This window comes from Pholis gunnellus, assembly GCF_910591455.1.
Source record: "Pholis gunnellus genome assembly, chromosome: 15".
NCBI lineage: Eukaryota > Metazoa > Chordata > Actinopteri > Perciformes > Pholidae > Pholis > Pholis gunnellus.
The window spans coordinates 22,914,869-22,927,059 of NC_136542.1; the positions used below are offsets into that span (position 1 = coordinate 22,914,869).

General features: G+C 42.1%; 1 protein-coding gene across 1 annotated transcript in view; it reads right to left on the reverse strand.

Annotated features, from left to right (window-relative positions):
* kif6 (kinesin family member 6) overlaps positions 1-12,191 on the reverse strand; it is a gene marked incomplete at both ends in the record, with an annotated part of 71,140 nt that overhangs the window by 18,228 nt on the left and 40,721 nt on the right. Inside the window, 2 exons of the mRNA XM_079174746.1 lie at positions 5,710-5,765; positions 7,635-7,737. Coding sequence (XP_079030872.1) covers positions 5,710-5,765; positions 7,635-7,737 — 159 coding nt within the window. The remainder of the gene's footprint in view (positions 1-5,709; positions 5,766-7,634; positions 7,738-12,191) is intronic.

Below are 12,191 nucleotides of genomic sequence, written 5' to 3' on the forward strand. Positions count from 1 at the left end.
GGCAAAAAAAAAGGCTACCTTTTCATGCAACACCTCTCATAGTGCCATAAAACAGTTGGATGAGAGTTCTTGCTTTGACAAAGGGAAGATGAAGACACAGAGCATTTAAGACTAACATCTGTCCTGCTGAAGTGACCTTGAGTAAAGCGCAGTCTCTTGGGATGAGTAAAGCGTAACAATGGAGTTATTCCACACTTCAGGTTGAGTTTTACATCAACTCTCAGCATTTCACTGATTTTGTGTTTTTAAAATGGTTTGCAATCTGCCCATGCAGCACACAGACCGGCTCATCTTTCAAAACCTCTTGACAGTAGACCGCACTACTGGGGGGTTTCAGCAGACCGGAGATGTGAATGGATGATGTGAAATGTTACAAATGACGCGCAGGGACATGTTGTGCCCACGATGACACCGCTTTTCCTTCTGGAGCATGAACCAGGGTTTGGGAACCCCTCACAAAGCCATGTGTTTTCACACAAAGTCTGCAGTTAAAGTAGCAGGGAATGAGCTGAGACGCCCTGTGGCTTTTACGTTGTGGTCAGATGCCCCAGTCTCCTGACAGACACTACTTTCTCAAACATGGCCCATAACTAACAGATGCACAGGCCCCTTCTTTCACAATATACAGTACATAGAAGGATTAAGAAATATTCATGCCACGAGTATGCCATGCTGACAGGGTGAAGGAGACTGTTCTCATTCACTGTTCTATAACACACCAGCGAACACTACTGCGGCCGGGAGGCGTGTTCACATGTTTCAGGCAGGAATAAATTCTTTGTAACACAGCTCACCATGTCACAGGACTACTGATTGAACTACTGATTGAATGTGGGTACTCTCTGGCCGCACTTCATCAGCAAAAGTTCAATCTATCAACAACTTTTAGTTTGGCCCCACACACACGGCGGTCAAGGAGGCTATACTTCGCTGCTGTTTGTTACCTACAAAAAGTAATGCACTGTAATTCGTATATATAACCCACATACATCATCGAGAGCCAGGACGTACAGGGCGGCTGCTATGGAAGTCATGAAACATAGTATAAAGAGTCCATGGATGGGGGAGGTCGGGATGTGTGAAAAAAACCATGACCTTTTCCAAGTAGTTTTGTTGTCGAAACAAGTTCTGCACTGCAGGGGCATGTGCAAAATTAAGTGATTGTTTGTGTTGCTGGACATTCGTAAGAAGAACGCATAAAAAATAACATTTTTAGTCAGAGCAGATATGTTGAAAAGCAACATAAAAGAGCACATGGGCCTGGCTCTGACCATGTGGCTTAAATAAGTCTTGGCATGAACTGAAGCTTTTTTGAAAAGCCTTGGCCAAGCAATCACATCTATATTTGTCAGGTTCATGACACAATTAGATGTGATAACAATGCAGGTATATAATATTCTACTCAGGCAATCTTAACTATAGTGTGAGAATAAACTCCTGTTGGCCATACTATTAAAATATTGTAACTGAAGAGTCAAACATTACAGATTATTTTCACAGAACATCCTGTCGGAGCTCAAAGATTTAAACAGTATTTCTGACCTTCAATGACAAGAAAAATTATATAAAAGATCAATTTGCATACGTGTCAAGTAATAGCAGTATGTAGTGTGCTCACTGCAATACGTCATTACACTTGAGTGCTCCTATCCCCCTTCCAGGACAAGACTGGCTCAACACCACAACCTCTTCCAAACCATGCAGGGTTTCCTCCCACACAGTCAGGAGACGTGCCGTCGTCTTTAAGGACCGGTGTCGAGCTACAAGCCTCAATAAATATTTGGTGATTTTTGTGGCCTGGAGGTTAAATGTGTTATGCCGCACACTACCACAGCGTGCTCAAGATCCAAAGATCATACACACTATCCAGCTTCTCAATATCTGGGTGGGCGTCGATTCAAGTCTGTACAAAGAATGAATGCACAAGGTAATTGCTGTCATTTTCACTGTTCGTGCAGTTAGCAACCAGTCGTCGCCATGTTGAGAGCCACGTGGAGGCAATTCCTCAGTCATCGATTTCCTATGAGTTTGGAATTAGGATATTTTAGTGCACAAATATAATTTGACTAATAAACTACCACCACAAGAGTTGCAGATACAAAAGGAAACATAAAAAGGTTGTTTGTACTAAAACAGAATGATTGCATAAACCACTTTGACGAGCAGCTGATCATTAGCACTGCAAATAGTCAGGTAAAACCCAGTGGCCGCTGGTGGTTAAAGACCACATGCAATGCAGAAAGTTACATTCGTTCTGCTATATTCCTTCTCAAGTGCTTCGGTGGAACAATCTTCTTGGCAATGACATATGTTTGAAGCTCCAATAGACCTTCCTTGAAATCTATTAGAAAAGTCTTTAGGTCACTTCAGCAAAGGTTAGCAGAGCATGAAAGTGGGATTCCCTAAGCAGTTAGCAGATGCTTCATCTTGGACTGTACTGCATAACCCCCCCCCCCCCCCCCCCCCCCCCCCACACACACACACACACACACACATCTGGCAGAGAAATCCAAAGATGTCTGCTCATTTCCAGCTGCCCTACACCTTTCATGAAGTAGAAGTTGTGCATGGCTGATCCCTCTGAATAAATGTAGATCGTTGCACTTTTTGGACCTAAGGGCTTGGAACGTATATGCTCCTCCAAGTGTGATCGGATTCCAGAGTAATTTGCTGTGGCCAAGAACAATACTGTAAACCAGGGTAATGTTTAGACACTGATGTATCCATGGGCTACCGCCTCTCTCCTTCTCCCCTGCTACTGACCCTCATGCTAGGTACATCCATCAGAAGAACGCCGCACAAAGCTTTTGTCTATATTATGCTGAATGTTTCCATGTTCTGCATTAACCATGAGACGCAGGTGTAAAATTTCCAAGAAGGGCTTCCAAGATGGCAAGGAAGCACACTGAGCTAAACATTATGGTACTACTTTCCATCCAGAAGTGGCAACCACCTTCCACTATAAACACTGACTCTCATCTAGGAAGAATGCAGCCCATGCACCTAACAATGTAATAATATCTGTCAGTGTCAAGATGTTTTTGGGGTATCTTTCCAAATGTGAATAATTTGAAGGATTCAAATGTTAAATCCTATCCTAAAAACACACATTCATTCAGTAAATCCAATTTCTAAATACTACACCCACACAGCGATGATGTCTGCAGAACACATTTGAAGAGTTAATATGCAACATGATGTCTTAGCGTGATGTATGACATGTCTGATATACGGCTGTGTCAGCACCTCACAGACTGAATGACCAAAAACAATTGAAATTCCCAGGATGATAAGTGTATGCTGGCATGAATGAGGGAACAGCAGAATGCTACCAAACCACCAAGCGTGATCTGAGGCCGCAATGATGCCAGGCACTGGTGTGAGGCAAACCTATCCATTTCAATGGCATGTGAAATGGGCCACAAACACACACACAGTCCAGGGAAAGTCATAAATGTAGCTTGCAATAGTAAATGCAAACCAGATTGAGCCCTAACGGCACATTTTTAACTGCTTTGACTTTACTGGAAAATTCAACCAAAGTACAGAGACATAATTTAAACGTATTGAAACCAGTGGCGACAGGAGTTGTCTTTAAGTAGCCCTGTGTAACTTTATGATACATTACTGAATAAAGTTATTTGTACTGTGACTTCATGTCCAACTATGATGAGACATTTTCTTAACTTACTTAAGAATCAACAAAACAATAAACGGACACATACATTAGGGGTGGAAGTAACGAATTGCATTTACTCTTGATACTTTAACAGCATATTATTTGTGCACTCAGTAATTCTTAATAAAGTATTTTTTTTACAATATATGTATTTATGTAGCCCAATATCACAAATTTGCCTTAAGGGGCTTTAAACCTACAGTGCAGAACTTTTTTCTCCCCCCTCTGGCAGTGAGAGTAAGTACACAAACTATTGACGCTTAAGGCTGCAAGTAGCAATCAGCCCGTTCCAAACAGGCACGTATTAAGCGAGCACTGCACCAGTATTTTACAAATATCATCCTGTCAAAGAGCGGTAACCTGACAACAGTGTCTGCCCTTAGTCCCTTCTCTTCCTTAAGCACTTAAGCACTATCCATCGCTCTCTTGTTTTTGCTCTAATTCTCCCACTGACTGAGTTTCCTTTTTTACTGGACACTCCACTCTAGAAACTTTTCTTGAATGCTTTTAAGCTTCTGCCACACTCCAAGCGGCTGCTGCGTTACTATGGTCTCTCTCCCATTCCTGTCCCCTTTAGCTTTTGTTGGTTGACATTAAACCAGGGGTCACCAACCTTTTTGAAACGGAGAGCTACTTCAAGGGTACTGAGTAGTATGAAGGGCTACTTGTTTGATACAAATTCCTGTATAACAAAGTTGCACAGATCATCTTTTAATAATAATATATGTGAAGAGACTGTCTGATCACATGTCAATGTTAACTATTCCTCACAATAATTATTAACAATGATTGTGTATTTTGTTCAAAATCACACTAGTTATATTTTTTTTACAAATTATCACTTCTAAAAATGTTTAGGAAATCATGAACTGTCATATCTTCACATCATGTCTCGTTTGTACAAACCACTACCTTTGTAACATTTTTTAACAAATCATAAACTCTGTACCATGGTTATACAAATGATCAGTTATGTAAGATTGATATTCAAGTGATATCCGGCCAATCGAAAAACGAGGATTGTAACCAATTAAATGTAGTTATACAATGGTGTCTGGGTCCGCCCACTTAGTGTCAAAAAGAAAAACTACTCGCGAGCGAGCAGGTGAAGGTTTCGCTCACAGAAGAGCAGTGATAGTAGTCGCGCGCTAGGGGACGCCCCTCGCGCTCAAAGCATGGTTTTCTCCCCGCAGGCTGCAATTTTGCTCGCGCGAGCAGAGATATTCTGCGCGGAGTCATGTGAAAGCACTTGTCAAAGTAATATACTCGCGCTGCTGTTTAATTTGCACGCGCGGGACCTCTACATCTCTTATCTCTTATTTGCGCTCTTGGATTTTGACAGTGATTTGCCTTCATACTAGTGCTATTTTTAGAACATGACTTGCGGGCGACTCACGTGGTCCCTGCGGGCGACCGACTTAGCCAGGTGTGTACAACAACACAGTATTGTTACTTGAGTAAAATATTCTATTACTTTCTGTCCTTGCTGATGGGACTATCCATGGTGTCAAAGTGTTGACACACAGTAGTACATACATGTATGCATGTTTCACAACGGAAACTTAAACTCCATAATCACTCAGCATTGACAGAAGCTGGGGTTTAAACCAGGTCTCATTGTGGCATGGTAAAGCTGCCTGTCAAAGACATTGCTGAGAAGAACCCAGGGGTGTGCTTACCAAGTCGTCATAAAACAGCCTGAGCCAGGCGAGTAAAGAGCACAGGTTGGAAGACTACAGTAGGTGGGTGGAAATCAGAACCCAGGTCCTGGAAAAGTTCAGGAATGTGCTGAGCAACACTTCTCTGCTCCGGCGAAACAGAACCCCGACAGAGATCTGTTCATTAAGCCAGGTAGGTAGGCTGCTGTCTTTTGCGTTCCACAGAAATGATTAGCGTTCTTTAGGACTTGCACCATAGCCTCATAGTTTGCCATTTGGACAATGATAATGATGAAATGTAGAGTTTAATGTTTTCACAAGTCATAAATGTAATGTGATTTCCGGAGGGCGACATCTGTTGAGACGACCTACTTATTCGGTTTCTGGCCTCATTTAGTTTCTCCCCAAATCTTCTGGCCTCAGCTGACCTGTTCAAAAGAATGCAGGTGTTAATTGCCAAAGGTAGCAAAAAAGTCATTTGATGAATTCAATGTGGTAAAGAAACTATAAGCATACCCAATGCAAAATGATTTATTTTCAATTTGCAGGCAATAAAGAATTCAGGAGTATTGGTAATAAAGTATTGCACATAACATATTATATCTCTTATATCTCTCTTATATCTCATGACACTTAAAACCCCACTAGATTGAGGTCGTCAAAGGTTTGTCTCTGATTCCAGACAAAATCAACACATTTTTAAAATACACCTCTGCATGTGCCATGTGCCAAAGTATGCTGTGTTGACGCACGTACAGTATGTTGCGACGACGCACGTACAGTACGTCGTGTTGAATCACGTACAGTACGTCGCGTTGAATCACGTACAGTACACCGCGTTGAATCACGTACAGTACGTCGCGTTGAATCACGTACAGTACGTCGCGTTGAATCACGTACAGTACGCCGCGTTGAATCACGTACAGTACGTCGCGTTGAATCACGTACAGTACGCCGCGTTGAATCACGTACAGTACGTCGCGTTGAATCACGTACAGTACGCCGTGTTGAATCACGTACAGTATGTTGCGACGACGCACGTACAGTACGCCGCGTTGAATCACGTACAGTATGTTGCGACGACGCACGTACAGTACGTCGTGTTGAATCACGTACAGTACGCCGCGTTGAATCACGTACAGTACGCCGCGTTGAATCACGTACAGTACGTCGCATTGAATCACGTACAGTACGCCGCGTTGAATCACGTACAGTACGCCGTGTTGAATCACGTACAGTGAATCACGTACAGTACGCCGCGTTGAATCACGTACAGTACGCCGCGTTGAATCACGTACAGTACGCCGCGTTGAATCACGTACAGTACGCCGCGTTGAAATCACGTACAGTACGCCGCGTTGAATCACGTACAGTACGTCGCGTTGAATCACGTACAGTACGCCGCGTTGAATCACGTACAGTACGCCGTGTTGAATCACGTACAGTACGCCGTGTTGAATCACGTACAGTACGCCGCGTTGAAATCACGTACAGTACGTCGCGTTGAATCACGTACAGTACGCCGCGTTGAAATCACGTACAGTACGCCGCGTTGAATCACGTACAGTACGCCGTGTTGAATCACGTACAGTACGCCGTGTTGAATCACGTACAGTACGCCGCGTTGAAATCACGTACAGTACGCCGCGTTGAATCACGTACAGTACGCCGCGTTGAATCACGTACAGTACGCCGCGTTGAATCACGTACAGTACGCCGCGTTGAATCACGTACAGTACGCCGTGTTGAATCACGTACAGTACGTCGTGTTGAATCATGTACAGTACACCGTGTTGAATCACGTACAGTACGCTGTGTTGATGCATGTACAGTATGTTGTGTTGATGCATGTACAGTATGCATATGAAAATAGCATTGAATGAGCTAAAAATAAAGTACCACTGCTCACATTACTCATAATTTAGGGCAACATAAGGAAGGGAATGTATCAAAACTTTAGAACTTTATAGTTCTGTTATCTGTTATCTGTTCGTTGTTTACAGTCCTGTTATCGGTTCGTTTGTGCACTTTATTTTATTTTATATTTTATTTTATATTTCACTTTATTTTATATTTCATCCTTATTCTGTTTCACTTTATTTTATATCTTACTTTATTTTATATCCCAATATTAATATTATTTTGTTTCTACTTGCACTGATTTTTGTTGTTGTTGTTGATTGTTAAATGTTAAGCACCTTCCCGTCATGTCAAATTCCTTGTATGTTCAACATACCATGGCAATAAACGGTTCTGATTCTGATTCTGATTCTGAACTTGTGTTATTGGTCACTAACCTCTGTTTGAGTAGTTCCTTGTTGTCCTCAATAGTCAGATGGTCCTCATGGTCCCTTATGAAGGTCTCAAAGGCCTCTTGCTTTCCCATAGACAGCTGTGGACCTGAGAGAAAATAATCCAGCACAAAGACATAAGCTGTATTCTGACAATCAGCAGCTGCTATTCATATCACCAGGTCCATCCTAAAAATCTAAACCTACCGTACATAGTACCATCCTAACAAGACTGCATGCTTGTCGTGCTACTAAAATAAATGTACTAACTAGGGGAAGTTGTGTCAGGTCCCGCTGTGTAGAATTGAAGAGTCAGAACTGAGCTGTATGCTCAGTTCCCACATCCACAGGTACTCAACTGCAGTCTGGCAGCCAGATGCGAGCTAGAGCCCCACTGATACAGTTGACCTCCCACCTATCACTAATCACACAACTGAAGGCCTATTAGCTAGTCAGTCACTGTTTAAAGAGAATATAAACACAAATATAAACAGCATACTCTGAGCATGTCAGCATTACAAGGCAGATGGCCCCCACATAACTTTGGCCGCTTGCCACATGTAAGGAAACTACATAATTTTGAACGTAACATCCTGCTGATTGTTAATTTTTTTTAAATAGGCTTGTAATATTATGTAATGAGCATTTTTCTTAAAGTGCCATACATCTGCTGACAGGTGATTATTAAGAGCTGCTACATGTAGCGTAGCCAGTCTGTGTTGTCGTTCGTCACTTTTCACATTCTCGAAAACATGAAGTTGCTTTTGTGGTGGTACACAAAGTGAATGACTCCAAGAAGTTTGGTCATTCATTCTAGATCAATCTATCAAAGCTCTCTCTCTTTCAACCCAACAAATCAAATTTACAGTAACGAGGACTGTGTTTCCAACAAACCAACATTTTTTCTGTATTCAAGCCTGCACTGGATTGTGTATGGCCTAAAATTATAATCGAAAACATACAAACCAGCATTATTTAGCAAGATTATAGTGGAAAACCCAAAGCTTCACAATGATTTCCAAATTCCCCCCCTTATTAAATTTTGTGGATCTTTGTGACGAAGCTGCTAACCAAAGAACGTACACAGGACAGTAACTCATGCGAGATTAATTGCAGGACAGTCAGGAATTTCTGTTTCTTTATTTTTGGAAAGTCCTGATTGAAACCAGCAGGCATCTCACAGTCATACAGTGTGCTGAAAGAGCCAAGCTCAACAAATCGGTTTAAGGGGTTTCTTGAGGGAAATGCACTCCAGTCGACTCTTCAACATTCCAGGGATATCTAAGAGTGATATGACATCATATTATGTTGTACTAACATCATTTGTGAGGTAATGAGATCGCACAGACCAAGGGCCAACTTTCCTGATTCCTCTTTTCCGTGCTTTGAGTGCTGAAAAACCGCAGACGTTTTACAGGGAGGAATGTGTTGTTGTGACTATTGTTGCTGTTTCAACAATTTCTTTGAAATGAAATACCAGATGAATGACTGCACTGTTCCATCAGCTTATAAAAAAAAACGTCTGACAGCAATTGTTATGCATTTGTAGATAGTAGTAAACGCGACAGTAAAGTAACAATAGATCTGGTACATTGCGTGTTCCTACCATGGCCTCCTGAGCGGGGACAGCAGTGTTTGACTTGCTGAGGTGTCCTATTGTCTTAGGCTTCTGCCCAGATCACAGAAACGTAGATGGTAGAACCATCAGCGTCTCATTACATGCTCGTAGGATTTACAGTAAGATCGAAATCTTCCTATAAGTCTCAGGTCTCCTTCCTGTGCTTAAATACAAGTCCACACCAACCTGAATTACAACAGGAAGACCTTGTCCATCCAATAGAGAACTTTTTACACTACAAGAGGACAAGAAGAAGACATGGTGTATATGTGCCTGTGGATTAAGTCAATAAACTAACCTCAGGAAAAATCAGAGGCATCTCCGAGTAGTCCACTTTGCAATTCATGGTGCACAGTCGAAATCCTGTTCTATGAGGAACTCACAAGACTAGAATCACTCCCCTCATGCTTGTATGGCTCCGCAAATCTGTCAAGTTGCAGTTTATATCCATGTCTGTCGAAAATGTCATCCCTTCATATTTTTATCCTATTAGACATTTGTGTGAAGTTGTCATAATTAGCATGTGAATCATTGAGTTATGGCCAAAATGGAAAGTTTTTTTGTGAGGTCATAGAGACATTTCAACTTTGAACCTCAAATTCTAACCAGTTCATCCAAGTGGATGTTTGAACCAAATTTGAAGAAATTCGCTGAAGGCATGGGACGGACAGGAGGTCACAGTGACCTTTGACCACTAAAAATCCAATCAGTTCATCCTTGAGTCACAGTAGATGTTTTGCCAAACAAGACAAACGGGTGTACACGGAGAGATGGATGGACGGACGGACAACCCATAAACATAATACCTCCGACCACAGCTGTCACCGGCGTGTTGGCATAAAAAGCTCCCTAATGTTCATGCTTTATTCTATGCTGGCAAGCTGAGAGTCCAGTACAGAAGGACGTATTATGGAAAAGAGTACAGGCGATTAAACGCCATTCAATCAGCATGAATGGTTTCCATGGAAAGGTCATCATCATTACATTCACAGTTAATCTTCAGGGGACAGTAATTGCAACGTAACCATAGAGGCTGTTGGCTACGGCACCAGAGCCCTCAGATTAAACCTACATTTAAACATGCATAACCATTCAGTGACCCATCGAGCACAAGGAAAGGAGAAGTGTAGGGGATTTGTTTTGAATTAGGACAGTATAAAGAACAATGATCTAATGCGCGCATATAGTTTGGTTAGGAGTCTCCAAGTGGGTCATAGAATATTGGCTCTCCAGATGTGAAACACGTGATAAATAACACGGTCTACTGTTTAAAACAACTGTATCAATTGTGTGTTTCTAATATTTTGTACTTTGTGTTAGTAAGAGGAATTCACTATGTAACAATGTAACGGCCTCTCAAACGTGGATGCTGTATACCTGGTGCTTTAAGAAATCCCTGAAACTACATCGACGAAGTCAGAAGTACTAAAGTGTGAGCGGTGTCCTCTCTGATGTTCCTGGATCCACTCAGCGTGTTCTCAAAGCTTCTACTTCCCAATGTGCAGAGTCCTTTCTGGACCACATCAAGCCCTCCCTACTGGTTAACGGCTGATGGGGTTGGGAGTGTGTCCCGCTCGCAGCGTTGGCTGCACACAGAGCAGAAAGAGACGGACATTTCTCATTAAGTGTGAGAAAAGTGGACGGACATTCCAGAGTGGACGTGTAACAAGCTAGCAAGGGACTGCAGGATCTGGGATTTGTTTGAGGCGGGGGGGAGCAACAAAGTGGACAGTGATATGCAGCACCAATATCGCTGGCAAGTGGACCGGATTCAGTCATTTTATAGTGTGTGTCAGAGTGATGTAATCAAACCATCTCAGTTCATGACTCCCAGTGCGATGTGGAAATTAGTAAAGCTGATTAAATTGCATTTTTCTCAAGAACTGACACTTTGACCTACAAACTCCAGTCCGCTCATTACTACCTATAGTGTTTGTGACACAGACAGGTCACAGGTCACATTTTCGCTTTCCAGAGTAGCAGTCAACATAAACATTACAATTTTTGTAGAAAGGAAAAGAGAAGAGAGACAGTTGAACAATTAAAAAGGCACAATAAGTAGAATTTTCCAGGAAAGAAAACCATGTAAAGACATAGAAAACAATAATCCTTCTCAATCATCACTTTTGACCCACTGGAAGCGTGTGGCGGTGTCTGTATCTGCAGACTCGGTCCTCTGCCTGGATTTTCTTATTTTGCCATGTTCAGGACGTTTCTGGGCGTCAACCTCTTTATAAACGTAGCGACCAGGTGCCAAATCGTAATCCAAGAGAAAGCTATGAAAACAGTGTTGACAGTGCCAAAACAAACAAACAAATCTAGCGAGGTGAAACACCAAGCGGACAACGCTCGTTCCAAAAGGAGTGAATCTGGGATCAGGATGTGTGTAAGTGGTATAATGGCCTTCAAAAACACATCATCCCTGCACAACTCAGAGTTTCCAAGATTTAAATTGTAAATGTATGGGAAAATAAATCTGATATTCTCCGATATTAAACTCACAAATTTCGGCGAAAAACTAAAAAAAATCAGAAAAATATTTTTTATTATTTTTCAAGCAAACGCATTGTTTCACTTTCCAAGGTTGGATCAACCTCATCACACCACAGACTCTACCGTTACACATTGCTGTATCATGAGGCGCTGAGTGCTAAATATATTGTAGCGGACTCTCCATCCATCCATTCATTCTCTTCAGCTTATCAGGGGCCGGGTCGTGGGGGCAGCGGGTATTCCAGACGTCCCTCTTCCCAGCAAACTCTAAGGACATAATTCACTATAGTCTGTGATTTAACACAAGCAGTTATGTTATGCTTGTCTGTGTTGTTTTCTCTTCACAATGACACAGTGACAGTTGGGCAAGTGTCAGCACTGCCCATGCTGATAGCAGTTCATAAATGAAAATGTGACAATGAATACAAAGTCAGAATGTGGCTAAGTTGGTA